At 26.1% G+C, this 16,623-nt stretch overlaps 1 protein-coding gene across 1 annotated transcript in view; it reads right to left on the bottom strand.

Annotated features, from left to right (window-relative positions):
- The window catches only part of LOC100197287 (SCO-spondin), a 42,956-nt gene extending 27,230 nt beyond the window's left edge, over window positions 1–15,726 (bottom strand). Inside the window, exons 1-4 of the mRNA XM_065808447.1 lie at window positions 15,669–15,726; window positions 4,617–4,778; window positions 4,018–4,200; window positions 1,851–2,450 (exon numbers count right to left, since the gene is read on the bottom strand). Of these exons, the coding sequence (XP_065664519.1) occupies window positions 1,851–2,450; window positions 4,018–4,200; window positions 4,617–4,778; window positions 15,669–15,726 (1,003 nt within the window). The remainder of the gene's footprint in view (window positions 1–1,850; window positions 2,451–4,017; window positions 4,201–4,616; window positions 4,779–15,668) is intronic.
- Between the last annotated feature and the right edge of the window lie 897 nt (window positions 15,727–16,623).

Consider the following 16,623-nt stretch of genomic DNA (forward strand, 5'->3'; position numbering starts at 1 on the left):
TTTGTTAAAAATATTAAAACTAATTGGAGTTGCTACAGATAAGTTGCAAAGAGATCAAATAAAAATAAGTGACACTGTTGAAATTTTTAAAGAGCTGATAAATATGTTATCATTTTTATCAACTGAAAAAAAATAAAATTGGAAACTATGTATCTTTAGACTGTCAGTGATGCTCATTTCCTTGCAAACATGCTAGATCCTAGATAGATAGATCCTATTTTAGATCTAATCTTTATGAAAAGGAAAATGAACCTGCAATGACCTTTGCAGATAAAGAATTTAAGAACTTGTTACCAATAATATTCAAGTTGAAAGCCAAATCTGTTCCATTTGATAAAATCTATATGTGTGAATCTGTTTTAAAAAATCACGAATAGAAAGATAGAAATCTCTAAAACCTTTGGACTTTGAAAATGTTGCATTATCATGGATATTGAAGATTTGTTAAATACACCAGCTTCTAGTGCTGGAATTGAAAGAATTTTTTGACTTTTAGGCTTTTTTATTCCTAAGAAACAAGATTGGAGTAGAAAAAGCGGCAAAGCTTGTTTTTATATACAGTACACTAAATAATGATGTATTGGTTAATGAATTACACCAGTTATGTTGATAGAAAATATAATTTACTTATTAATTTAATATTAAGTAAAATGACTATTGCTTTTTTTAATTGAAAAAGTTGATTAAACATGACTTTTTTTTTTTTTTTTAAAAAAAAGGAGTTAAAACCAAAAAAGCCATGTTTTTTGGTTTTTTTGATATATATATATATATATATATATATATATATATATATATATATATATATATATATATATATATATATATACATATATAGAACTCTTATATGTTGTCAGAAAGTTTTTTCCATATTTTGTTGACAAAAAGTAAAAATTAAAATGCAAGACCGGAATTTTTTTTTTTATTAATTGATAGATTGCCTGCTCCAAGCAAACCCTCAGTCAATGTAGCAGTACTCTCTTGCGAGTTAGGCTAAAAGATAGTAGATGTAGCAGCACTCCGTTGCGAGTCAGGCTATTTGTCAGTCGATATAGCAGCACTCCCTTACGAGTCAGGCTAAAAGATAGTAGATGTAGCAGCACTCCATTACGAGTCAGACTATTTATCAGTCAATGTATCAGCACTCCGTTGCGAGTCAGGCTATAAGATAGTCGATGTAGCAACACTCTGCGCATGTTTTACAGTTAAAAAATAAAATAAAAACATTCTAGTCTTTTAATTTGCATTTTTTGTGGTTTTTTGAATTTAAAAACTTCTCGCAACTAAGTTAATGCATTTTGACATAATCTAATCTTAATTTTGTCAGCTTTAATACCACAACAAGCAAAGAGCCATTTTTTACCACAAACACGTTTTCTAAGAGTAAACTATAGGAATATATATATATATATATATATATATATATATATATATATATATATATATATATATATATATAAATATATATATATACAACAAATATTGTTTTAGTGGTTTTACAGTGGACCTATATAGGCATTATTTAGCGGTTCAAGCGAGTTTTGCTCATCAGTTACTTAGTGGACAATTAGTGGCACCTGCTATAAATAGCAACCCGATTATATACTATAGTGTGTTTACATAAGCATATGCTTACTGGTTTTGCTTATCTTTATAGCATACATTTTTTTCATACAGTGAAAAAAAAGATTGCTGTCCCATCGCAAAAAAAATCCTAATAAAAATGAAAACCTGTTCAAACCACACATATGAGCAATCATAAATGCAAAACTTATTTATTATAAAAATATATAATATATAAATAAAAATATATAATATATATATATATAAATTTGTAAATTAATCATTACTTTCACATTGGCTCTTTCCAACAACAAAAGTATATAGGTTATTAGCAAATCCAGATAGAAGATACGTGAAGTTTGTAGCAAAGAAGTCATAAGATACATTCTGCCCATTAATAATGTAACTTGTTATTCTATCTATTTCATTTTTTTGGTATTCATGTACAGCACCTGCAACTAAAAGAGCTTCGCTTTTTATACGATTTTCAATAGCTATGTTGCTGTCAATATTTGTATCTATGTTTTCAAAACCATCAGTAAGAAGAACTATAACAGGATTCATATTGAGTTTTTGGCATCTTTGGAATACAGTTTCTGCAGTTGTAAGCCCTCTGTGTATAGCAGTTCCACCACCTAACATTATCAAATTGTTCATGAAAGTTTCAAAAGTTGAGTAGCTTTTAAATGTACCACAATCAGCTTCAACTTTAGTAGTACTACCATAGTTTACCACAGCTACATCAACATTTGGATTCACTCCAAATGCTGAGCTTTTGACAAAACTTAAAACCAAAGCTTTTTCATCCATCCATTCTTGATCATCAACACTGGATGAACTATCCAACACAAAGACAAATGTAAAGTTTACATTGCTGCAGGACTTAACTAAACCAAAAAAAGTTAAATTTAAATACTAATCCATTAAACATTAAAAAAATTATTTGTTATAAAAATTATAAACAATTAACAACAATTGCAAAACAAAAATTTAAAAGATTTGAAAATATTATTATTTTTTTATGTTAATTCACATCCCCAAGGCCGAGAAGGCCACTTCAGTCAAGGAGGCTACTTTAGCTGTGGTTACAACCTTCTTTTAACTCTACAACTCCGAAATATGAATCTTGACGAACAAGACAGCTGCACACAGAAACAAGATGAGCGCAGTATTATTAGTGACATGGTGGGGATTGACCACGTAAAAAAAATTTTTTTAACTAAATGACACAGAATTAACAAAAATACTAGATTTAGTATATACATGAACCCCTAAGGATAAACAAATAGAGATTAAGACTTTCAAAGTTTAAAGTATTATTAATAAATTAATTAATTGTAAAAATGAAAATATTACTAGACAAGGATTCCCAATGATAAATTTCAGAAATATCTTTAACTGCAGATAAGAGTTTAGTTAACATTAGTTGTTAATACATATTTATTTTTATTTGATCAATTGATTGATTGATATTAATTGATTAGTATTAGGAAAGATCAATATTTTTGAAATGGATGCAATAATTTTATTGTTTCAATCAAAAAATTACTAAAAGCAGAAGATCCTTATGGAATAGTAAAGAACTCAAGTGCAAAATTTGAGTAAAACAACCTTTAATATTGACATAAAGCTTCTTATTTTAAAAACTTAGGTCTAGAAGAAGAACAAAAATCAAAAATAAGTTAGTTATAAAATTTGTAAAGATCATGATAAAAACAAATGTAAAAAATTATAAAGGAATAAAAAAAAATTTTAGCTACACTTGGAATATGTTTTTCAAATATCCATACTTTATTAAAGACAATCTTAAAAACATAAATTGATTTTTTAATAGGGAACCAGTTGTAGGCAAAAACTAAAAAAAACAGACTAAATCTATCAAGCTGAAGGAGAAAACACAATCTTATTTAAATGTACAAAGTAAAACAAAAATGAAATTATTAACTGCCACCATGAAGTGTAATACGAAACACCAACTTTAAATGTAAATAGTAACATGAAGTACCAACTTTAAATGGTGACCAGAGGACACAATCAAAAACTGAGAAGTTATTTTGTTCAAAAATTATACCAAGGTATCATTTTTTCATAAACTGTTTTTTCATAAAGTTGAAAACTGCAATCAATTAGATAATGAAGTAGTCGATGCCACATCAGTGATTAATTTAAGCAAATTTAATAAAAACTAAATGTTATAATTTAATGTTTTTGGTTGCTAATTTTTTTCTAAAGACTCTCAAAAATGCAGCTTATATTTATTACTATATTATAAATATAAACTAGTATAAAAACATAAATATTATAAATAATTATTAGTATTTTATAAATATACTTATATTTATATATATATATATATATATATATATATATATATATATATATATATATATATATATATATATATATATATATATATATATATATATATATATATATTGTTTATCTCAACACTACCTGTGGAACAAGCAACAGTGTTACATGGTTCATAACTAACCAGAAAATCAGAAGTGCATTGATATGCAGATGTTGAATTATTAAGACAGTAGGAACGAGTTCGAACACGAGTTGGATTTGATTGTGTTGCTCTGCATGATTCTGAGCAAGAACTCCAGGTACCCCAATCACCAAGTCTATAATCTAAATATTAAATGCAGTGTATTATTATTTTTATATCTAAAGTATATATTTTTAACAATATTAATAAGTTAATTTATTTACATTATGACACATACATAAATAGTTAAAAAACAAATATTTTAATTTAAATAGTCAATAGAATAAACCCATTAAAAAACCCAGATGAAAAACTCAGATCCAAGTCTTATATACAAAATATACAATAAACGCTAACACCCAACATAATAGCAATTAATAATAAATATTGTATTGATTATACAGTAGGCATAAGGTGTGTTTTAATTGTCTAATAAACATGTTAATATGTGTTTTAAACGTCTTTACCATGTCTTTTGGCTACTGGATATTGTATGTAACTGCATTTTATCTATTTAAATATAAATTATTTACACTATAACTTTCTAATAATTCAATACCTGGACAACTGTATTGCGTGTTACAGAGAGTAGTATCAAATACAGAAATTCCTTGGCATAGATTTGCAGGTGTGCATAATCTTGTCCTTGTGCGTATTGAATTACCTGTGTTACATGTTGCTGAGCAATCACTAAATGGTGTCCATTGAGTAAGTATTTGTGCTTTAAAAAATAAATCGTAAAATAAAAAATTAATGCATCATTTAATAAACTAACTTTTAAAGAATTTATTTTAAGAAACTACTCATACAATTTACTTATTCTTTTAACTATTATTTTGTCTAAATCATAGTTAAAAGAATAATTTTAGCTGCTAAAATAATAATTTATAATAGATAGTATTATTATAATAATAATATACAATTCTCGGAATTAGGTCGGCATTCGCAATGCCGGCCTAATGCCGACCTTAAAGTGTTTTAGGTCAGCAAAAAATTGCCGACCTCGTACCTATGTACCGATTTTTTTTTGCCGACCTTAAAATGATTGAGCAAATTTTTGCCGACCTCATTTTTCTTAATTCCGAAGATTTAATATATATCCGGCACATCTTTAATATATATATATATATAAATATATATATATATATATATATATATATATATATATATATATATATATATATATATATATATATATATATAATATATATATATATATATATATGATATATATATATGATATAATAATATATATAATCTCTAATATATATATATATATTAGAGATGTGCCGGAACCATTTTATGCCGAGTGCCCGATTCCGGGTACTATGTAGATGATACCAGGTCCAGGTCTGGGTACCCAGCACCGGGTCTATTATAAAAAGTTTGAAGTCTCCAGCTCTGAATTGTTTTCACAAAATAATGCTTATTAATTTGCACTAATTAAGTTTGCCTAAATATATCAAGTTTCTTTTAAATAAACAACTATATTTACACTCGAGGTAACAAATTCAAGTTACGCAAACTAAAGTGTAAACTCGATATCAAAAAATATTCTTTTTCCCTCAGGGTTGTTAATATTTGAAATAATTTGCCATCTGCAGTCGTTTAATACTAAAACCATCAAGAGCTTTAAAGTTTTAATTGACTTTATCGACTTTGAAAAATTCTCTTTTTAAAAAATTTTCTCACTTAATAAAATTGAAGCTATTCAAATACCTGTATAAAGCAATTTCCTTTTTGCAGTATATTTTAATTATTTTGCAAAAATATATTTTAAAAAATATTTCAGATGAGATGCATTTATATTGAGTAAATAAGACTTTGTAACTATCGAATCCACGAAACTCTTGGATTTATATCAAGAAGTTTATTGGTTGAAGTTTAAACAAAAATCCTGCTAATAGTATTTCGACTCAATTTAAAGAACTAAGACAAATAGTAATATGTAAATATATATATATATATATATATATATATATATATATATATATATATATATATATATGTATATATATATATGTATATATATATATATATATATATATATATATATATATATATCATATTATATATATATATATATATATATATATATATATATATATATATATATATATATATATATATATATATATATATATATATATATATATATATATATATATATATATATATAGAGAGAGAGAGAGAAAGAGAGAGAGAGAGAGAGAGAGAGATTGCGACTTTTGGAGCCCTTTTACAAAATCGAGGACTTTTTTTTTTAGCAATACCAAGAGGAAAAAATTTTTTAAATTTTGGGGCCCTATTGACAGATTTTTAAGATCTTCAGCGCACTAGTGATTAAATTGGTTACATGGCTGACCCCACCAAGGTGGCCAGGGGACAGTCATGCTACATTTTTTAAAGACCTTTTTTTTTAAATTGACGATTGTGCTCCCCTCCCCTCCTACTTCAAAACTTGTGTTGTCAGCCCTGGGTTGAAACTATACTTTGCAAAACTTCTTTTATATGAGGGTATAATAGAAGTTTTATCAATAAAGCAGTTTCTTAACTCTATTCAATAACATTTTTAGACATGGCTCTTAATATTATAGAATATTATAATATAATAGCGAAGATATTTTACAAAAACATAAAGTTGATAATCAAATTAATTTAAACACATTAGGGGTCTACTATAAATTACATAACGTTCTATGAGGGGATGGTAAGTGGTTTAGTGACTACTACTACGGGACTTGTTACTAAAAAGTTAAGATGTTATGACAAGGGGGAAGGGAGGGGTCAAAAATGAAAATTGTGTGATGTAATTTATGAGCAACACCTTATACAAAAATATTCATAGCTAAAAAATAATCTCAAAAAAAAGATATATGAGAATATTTTTTGTATATCTATGTGGTGTAATGTTTCCATATTATAATAAAATCTTTATTTCAATATGATATGGAAACATAAAACAAATCAGTGTTTTATGCCTTTATCTAAAAAATCAATTACTAAAACAAATCATTTAATAGAATATGCTCAAGGGAGTGTTATTAAAAAAATTAAGTCATGAAAGGGCAAAAACAGCTCGTTAAAAAAACTATATAGAAATGAAACTGTTTTTAATTTATTTTAGTTTTATTCAAAACAGGAGAAAAGTTATTTAGCCAATATAGGAGTTTCTTATGCCTGGCTGTTTCTTACTTATAACATAATTAGTACAATTATCAGACTTATTTATATTATTTATTTTTATATATTATCTTGCATCACAATGAGTGATGCAAGATAATATATAGGGAAGCTTCCTGATGAGCCTACTTATGGCGAAACATGCTGTAGAAGATAAAAGTGAGATAAGTGTTTTTACTTATTTATATATATATATATATATATATATATATATATATATATATATATAAATAAGTAAAAACACTTATCTAACTTTTATCTTCTACAGCATGTTTCGCCATAAGTATATATACATTAGAAAAAATTAGAATAAAAAATAAAATTAGAAATGTCATTTAAAATAGTTTACATTACAGGCTTTTTCATTTACTGAAAATGAAGTGAAAAGAAAATAAAACTTTAAAAAACATCAAAATTTTGTTTTTTTATTAAAATAATCTAAAATGTGTGGAATTTAATTTTAAAACTTTGAAAAAGAGGCTTACGTGTTTTAAATAATTAGTTAAATGAAACAAACTTGTTGTATTTACTATATTGTGGATTTATATTAATATTTATTATATTAGTTTATCTAGACTTTTCTATTATTTTATTGAATTACTTTTAAAATAAAGTTGAACAGCAACATTTGAAAAATACAATTGCAGGACAGCAAATACTATTTCCTTATAATGATAAATTATAAGAACTACAACTAAAATTGTATTTATAGTTTATTTAAAAATAAACTATAAATACAATGCATTGTATTCAATGTTCTTTGTATTTAGAATTACCCCACGCAAAATAATGTTCATGCAAAAACTACAGACAGTTATTAAAACTATGTTAGTGCCCTCAATTATTTTAGTTTAGTTGACGAGGAGGAAAAACGAGAGAGGTCCTATATGGAAATATGTACTCCAAAAATGTTTTTAAATTGTAATTTAAATTGATAAAAATAATCTATTTTTAATAACATATGGAAGTTGAAAAAGGTACAAAATAACTTGAAAGATAAATTAAATGAAGAGGTAGCAAAATGGTTCAAAATCAAAGTGCTTGCTAAAAACAATTTTTTGTTTGAAATTTTTTCTTCTGAATTTAAAAGTTTTAGGCGGACGTGTTCTTATGTACAATATAAGTCTAATGTTCTCAGACCAAAGAGGTCAACTTTGAACTATTAAGTCGCTCTGACGTCAACAAAAACGATCGCATTGACAGTCATGTTGAATGAGGTAAAAAAATGTAAAAAATAAAAGGAAATCCTTATAGAATTTTTGATAATTAAGAATGTTATAAAAAAATCATTATGAAGACGTGCCAAAAATAATATAATTTTTATATCAGTGAAGAAATATGTACTAATATATACGTGATGCATTATTATGGCATCGTTTCATTTTTTTTCGGGAATAAAAATTGATTTGCAATAGGCTGTTGTTCAGTTAGGTTATGTGAGAAAGTAGTAAGGTTAGTTGTACAAGAGATAAAAAGATAGTATTACCTAAAGTGGTTATACAAGAGTTAAGAAAGGTTGTATTAAGTGAAGAAGAGGCTATAAAGATTGTATTACGTGAAAAAGAGGTTACAAAAGAGTTAATAAAATTGAATCACGTAAAGAAGTGAATATAAAAGTACCAAGAAGTTTTTAAGAATTGATAATAAAGATTATAAAAAGCTGTTGTGCTTGAATTTGTTCAAAAAACCACATAAAGGGCAGTAATGTAAGGATTTATTTTAATCACTTTAAAACTTTACTTTTTTCAACTTTTATATGTAAATTAACTGCCAAAATAAGGTAGTATAGATAACTTTTATACGGAATTTACGTTGTTTATTTTTTATAATTGGTAAATTTCGACTTGCTTATAATTATAAGTTTATATAAACGTACGTTAATGATGAAATTATAAACATACAATTATTTCACAAATTATCCATTCAATAATGCTCAAAACATTTTACTAATAATGTTACTTACTAATTAACAATAATTTATTAATTACTAAAACTCAATTAAGTACTAAGAAATGAAAAACAGCGTAAAAAAAGTTTACATTGAGGTATTTCATTAGGGAAATGGGACAGGCATGTAACCCACCATCTCAGATTTTCTTCATACTTTGTAAAAATGGTCACCTATATAATTTAGGCTACCTTGCAAAATTTTAGCACTGATATCAAATGGGTTTTAGGGGTATTGTTACTTTGAAGTCAGCTATTTTTAGCAGTTTTTTTTTTTTGTTCGGCGGGCATTTTGATTTTAATATAGTTTTTAATTTACAAGTTACCGTTCAACTAAACGTGTAATTTAAGCTGAAAATTATCAACAGTATAGTTTTTATGACGAGAAATCTGAATATGATACTTGTTTTCAATGAAAATATTTAGAACTATATAAATATAGGGATTGTACTTCACCAATAGCTATTTTTGAAATATTAACAAAGGCAAAAAGAAGGCCCGGTAACCATGGAAGCATTAATTTTTTTCGCTTTTTTTTTAAAGTAGATATATTAAAGAGTGTTTTGGTGCAAAATCGAGAGGTGGGTTTTTGAAATTTTTGGTAAAAATATAGTAGTATTATGTGAAAAAATAAGTATTATAGGTCTGTGTTCATGATTTCATTTTAAAATAGTTGACATTGACAATTTTCATTATTCATCAAAAATCATACAAAAGAAAACTCAATTAACCTATTATTTATAGAAAATTTAATTCATAAATATTTCATTTTTAAATAATCTTATGCTTTCTAATTAATGACTTATTATGTCATCTTTTACTAAAACAAAAGAAACACTCAATATTTAAACACTAAGACTAAGTATTACTCTGAAGTTTTACCAGCTGTTGTTCTTTTTCTGTAGTTAGTAATTAAAATAAAAAAAACAAGTTATAATCAAAATTTAAAAATAATAAATATTTAATACTATATTTAAAAATAATGATAAAATTTTTTTTTAAATTTAAATAAATGTATATGTCTGTGTAATTTGTGTTTATTTATAGTTAAATAAAAAATTTAAAGAATAAAGTGAACAAAATTTTGTGTACAATTGGTATTTTATCAAATGATCAATGTCATAAAATGGTGTACACTAAATCAATTGAATTGAAAGACTTATCAAGCTATTCAGAGACCTAATATTATATTCTAATTTTGGCGAATTTTTTTTTCATTTATAATATATTTATAGGTGGTTTGCAAGAAATTGATATTCAACTGGCAAAAGATTTTAAAATGGTTTTAAAATGTGTCCTTCATTTCAAAAAGAAGTGGTTTCAAAAAAAAAGATGATTGGTCTACCTTGAAGGACCACAATAGTTAAGATGATTTTCTGGAACAAACATTTTTTTATGAAGATTAAGAAATCGCACAAGAAAAAGAACTTATAAACACCAGTTTTGATAAATTAGATATATCACCAATAAAATTTCATGGGGTTCCACAATATGCTTAAATTTCTCTAGGGAAAAGAAAATTAACACAAACTACTAATGTTATATCAAAAAAGCTATTAGTTATCCTCAATGTTAACGCAACAGACCTGGAAAATGATGTTACTGAGGAGCCTAATGCTGTACATCAGAAGAAAGCTGAAGATCTAGATAAATAGATACTTTCAATGCAAGAAAAGCTATAAAGGCAAACAGAAAAGATTTTTTTTTCGGTTTGTGCATATTATTTTATTTTTTGCAATTTATTTCTAACATCCTGGATTTAAGAAAAACAGAATGATTTTGAAAAACAATAAAAAATTAATATTTTTAATTATATTGCAGATTCAGATTTTAAAGAAAGCAGCTGAAGTATAGAACGTTTCAAAGTCAACCATAACTAAAGCAAGAAAACTTAAATTTGAAAAAGGAATATTAACATTTCTAGAAAAAACTAACATTGTTAGAATTAAATCAGATATTATTGATAAGGTGGAAAGCTTCTATTCAAAATATTATCAGCTATATAACTGAAAATCTATTGCAAAATGAAGAATCATTTGAAGAGAATGGCAAAGTTGATGAAGATAAAATAATTGAATACAAATAGCAGAGTACAACAGATAGAGCAGAGTTTCTAAGTTACACATCTACAATAGGCCAATTCATTGAAAGTCTTAGTGAAAAACTTAATAGCATAACATCTAACTCTTATATTGCTAAACCACAAGGTAAATATTCAAATACATTAAAGTCATCTCTACCCATAAATGAAACTATTGTTTTTGTTGATTTTGCAGAAAATTTTAAATTTTTCATAAAAGACAAAATTCAGAGTTACACAGCAACAGCAATGCACACTACATCATATAGTTATTTATAACAAAAATGATGAGAGTGCTACTAAAAGTCAACCAATGTCTTTATGTTTTATATCTGATGACTTAACACATGTTGGATTTATTTATTGTATAGTAAAAAAAACTGTCCAATTTGTACAAGAAATATTTCCAAATACCACAAAAATCCACTATTTCTCTGATGGTTGTGCTGGCCAGTACAAAACTTGAAAACATTTTTTCAATTTATGCCAACATGTTGAAGATTTTGGAATGCAATGTGAATGGAATTTCTTTGCAATGTCACATGAATAGTCAGCATGTTATGGTATTGGTGGAACAGTTGAAAGACTTGTTTCAAGTCCTAGTCTTCAATGTCCAATTGACTTTCAAATTAAGAATGCTGAAGAAATGTTCAATTTTTTAAAAGATAACATATTTGGCATCCACCTCTTTTTTTAAAAGGCAAAGATATTCTATCACTCCGTAAATCTTTGACTCTGAGATTTATTAATACAAAGACTTTACCTGGTACAAGAAGTTTCTAAACATATATTTTGTTGCAGGATGCAGCAAGCATAAATGTCAAAAGAGTCTCTGAGCAAGAAGAATTTAATCTAACATTCAACCTTACTGGCTCAATACAATATCTTCAAGAAATCATTGCAGGAAAATATTATATTTGCAAATATGATATGTTTAACTGGGTTGGTTTGGTATTTTAAGTTGATGAAAGAAATAAAGACGCCCTTGTAAAATTCATGCATCCTCGTTTACCTAACACATAATTACACTGGCCAAGTAGAGAAGATTGTTGTTGGGTTCCTAAGCCCCATATTTTAATAATGATAAAAAAAACCATTATTTCAAGAACAGGGCGCATATACCAGATAGATGCAGATGACTTGCCCAAAATCCAATCTTTAAATTAACTCAATCATATTACACCAGTTTTCTTTTATAAACAATTTATGAATTAATCAGATGAAAGTTCTGGTTTTTTATTGACTAGTTTTTTATTTAAAACTTGTATTTGTTTAATTTTTTAGACTTATTATATTACATTTATTATGAATTTTTTATTTTAACTATTGATAATGGTTTTTTTATGAGGAAAGTTTTCAAGATAAGTAATTTCTTAATAAGTAACATCTGAATGTACTTTTTCATTATAATTCGTTTAATTATTTATAAAACTCCTCAAAAAACCCACCTCTCAATTTTGCACCAAAACACTCTTTAATTTATCTACTTTAATAAAAAAGAAAAAAAATTCTAAAATAAATTAATGCTACCATGGTTACAGGCCTCCTTTTCGCCTTTGTTAAAATTTTCAAAATAACTATAAGTGAAATACAATCCCCATATTGATATAGTTCTAAATATTTCATTGAAAACAAATATCATATTCGGATTTCGTCCTAAAAACTATACTGGTGCTAATTTTCAGCTTAATCACATGTTTAGTTGAACAGTAACTTGTAAAACAAAAACTACAGTAAAATCAAAATGGCCGCCAAACAAAAAAAACTGCTAAAAAGCTGATTTTAAAGTAACAATACCTGTAAAACCCATTTAATATCAGTGCTAAAATTTTGCAAGGTAGTCTATGTTATATAGGTGACAATTTTTACAAAGTATGAAAAAATCTGAGATGGTGGATTGCAAACCTTAAAAATTTGTCCCACTTTTTCATGAAATACTTCCATTGTTAATTAAATTCGAATGAAGAATTTTAAAGGTTTTTTTGATGTTTACGTTTTCAGAGCATTTTACGGATATAATATCTTGGGAATCCACTAAGTGCAAAAACATCATTTTTAGATAATGAACAAGTTAGTATTTGCGTAATAATTAAAGTATTAGGTTTTTGTGTAATAGTTGAAATAAAAAATCTTAATAACTCATTAATAATTGATTTATTAAATTTGTGTGGTATATCAAATGATAGAGAATTTTTCAAATGATTTTTTTTCTTAATTTATTTATTCCTAATGCTCGGTGTAGTTAAGGCAATTTTAAAATATTATAGCGTCTGTATGATATTTTGTTGACTACGACATATTTCCATTAAATGATCAGGTCTGTGAATTATGAAAAGACGAAAAAAATTTAAATGATAAATTTTATGGTATCATAAAATATAAATGATTATGGCAAAAAAAACTCAGAGCAAAGATTCTTTTATTTTTTTTTTTAAATCTTCTTAAAATCCTGATCGCTTGTCCAAATTTGAATAATATTTTAAATAATTACGTTTTTTAGGTAAAATGAACATTATAGTTTAATAATATGATCTGTTCGAATCGTTTATTGGCGCTTTTTCTTAATTATAAGCTCTTTCTTGGTTGGAACTCTAGTATTTTTTGTGAAAATTGATAGAAATTTTGTATTTTGACAACTATATATAGTTAAAATACGTCAGAACCGATTAGGACTAGGATCTATAGTAAATCAAGGCACTTTTTCAAAAGATTTTAACTAAACTCATGTTAATGCCGATAGGCGAAAGTGATCTAAAGTCTCCAAAATGGTGTTCTTTAGATTCCTTATTAGGGGGTAGTAAAAAGTTTTTGAAAATTATATAAAAAAAGAAAAGTTTTTTCAAATATTAAAAAACCTGAAGTAAAAAAACTAATGACACCCAAAGCTTTTGTTTGGACATAATACGCTTATAAAATCATGCTTATTTCAAATAAAAGAATTCAAATAATTTGTAAATCGCCTTAACTACACCGAGTGTCTTCAACATCTTTAAAAATTCGATTTTTAGTGATGAGTCTATTATAATTATGAGAATAATTGAACTTTGAACATTGCGATTTTGTAATTTTGTAGCAATGTGAACATTGCTACAAAATCGCAATGTTCAAAATGTACAATTTCGCACAATGTCAAAAATCGCAAATTGTACAAAGTTGCAATATCGCTAGCTAATATACATAATAAATAAAATAATTATACATTAAAAAATGCAAAAACTTTTTCATTTTTCACAATAATTTTCTTAATATAATTTTTACTAAAACGAAGTCATTATTTGTACGCGCGTACAAATAAGGCTTAAATTATAGAAACCTTATTTGCTCGCAAAAAAATGTATATATATATATATATATATATATATATATATATATATATATATATATATATATATATATATATATATATATATATATATACATATACATATACATATATATATATGTATATATATATATATATATATATATATATATATATATATATATATATTATATGTATATATATATATATATACATATACATGTACATGTACATATATATATATATATATATATATATATATATATATATATATATATATATATATATATATATATATATATATATATATATATATATATATATATATGTAGTCGAGATGGAGTATACTGATTTAAATAGGGATAGGCACTGTGGAGTGTACATACATCGACAGACTTAAATGGGCATAGACGCAGGAGCGTGTACATGCAACGACTGACTTAGATATAGGCGCAGTGGAGTGCACATACATCTACTGAGGGTGCGTACAACTAAATTAAACATCTTTAGCTGCTTTTATTTGTGTGTTTTTTTTATATACATTTCAATTCTCCTCTCTAAGCCCATAAAGACCACCACAGTCAAGGAGGCTACTTTTTTAGTTGTGGTTACAACCCTCTCTCAACTCTTTAACTCTGAAACACGAACCTTGACGAACAAGGCCGCTGCGCGGAGAAACAAATTAGGCCCTTCTCTTTTTCTTATGAAGCGTGCGCTCTACCACTACGCCACTACTATTACAGTATTACTAATTAATAAATTTTAATAACTATTGTTAAATATTATTTCCCTCTAAATAAAATTGTATAAATTAACAGTGACTTAAAGGACAAATGACTTCTGAAGATACCATTTTTGTTAAATGTATATTTGTATTAGCTTCATTCGAAATAAGTTGAAGCTAGTGTTGTAGACAGCCAGTATGGAAATGCGTTTTAATGTATTTTTTTGTAGTAACATATTATGTTATTGTTGTTTACATATTAACATATTAAATATTGTTATTATTTAAAAATTATTATAGTACTATGTTTATTTGATGATTATGTATTGTTAATTATTTTTTCATCGATGTTAGAGCCGTAGACTGAGGCTACAACTTTGATATTGATTGATATAGTCAATTATATAGGCTGCATGATTGACTGATATAGCCATAGTCACAGCAGAGTCTACATTAATCTACTGATTTTAAATTTAAGTCAATTTAAAAAATCAATATAAGTTAAATTAGAATAGCCGCTATGAAATAGAGTTTATGTTAGGCTATGTGGTAGAAGGTTTATGTTAGGCTAGGCACTCTTTTAATTAAAAAAAAGTCTCTCTAGATTTAAAAGTAAAAATAAAGATGTTGCGTCACAAATTCGAATACCCTATCTTCTCCCGTATCAAATTGTCACAAAGTCGCTAACCTTTCCTTCCTCCTCCTCCTCCCCCTCCCCCATCGCGTGACGTAATTTGTGGACGACCCCTCATCATAAGTTGTGGGTATCTAATATAATTCTAAATTTTTTTTTAGTTCAAATGAATCAGACAGCAAAAAAATAAAAAACACTGAACGTTTTTTTTTTCGCAGCCTGATTCATTTGAACTTAAACAAAATTTGGAAGTTTGTAGTCTAATTCAATCCACAAAAACTATAAAGTGGTAAATGTTAGTCACTAACATCCACAAACTAAAAAATCAATATAATAATATACTAAACCCGACTACGCTAGTCGAATAATATTAGCCAGTCGTAAATTTAGTCGGTTAACACAATATTTTTATTAAACAAAGCTACACATTTTAGATTTGTTCACAACACTAAATATCTTTAACTAAAAAAAATTTATAATTTTGTTTTACACAATAAAATAAACATATTTTGTAACAAAGTATGTTGATACTATTGTGTAAAATAAACTTGTTTGTTTGCTATACGGTTTTTGAGTACCCTCCACCTCCCTAAAAGTATCTACGCTTTTAACCTACCTACCCAACATTTTATGATATTTTTTAAATTTGTTGTCTCCTCATTTTTAAAATTGATCACCTGCCCTCCATCTCATATAT

This window comes from Hydra vulgaris, chromosome 10, assembly GCF_038396675.1.
Source record: "Hydra vulgaris chromosome 10, alternate assembly HydraT2T_AEP".
Classification (NCBI taxonomy): domain Eukaryota; kingdom Metazoa; phylum Cnidaria; class Hydrozoa; order Anthoathecata; family Hydridae; genus Hydra; species Hydra vulgaris.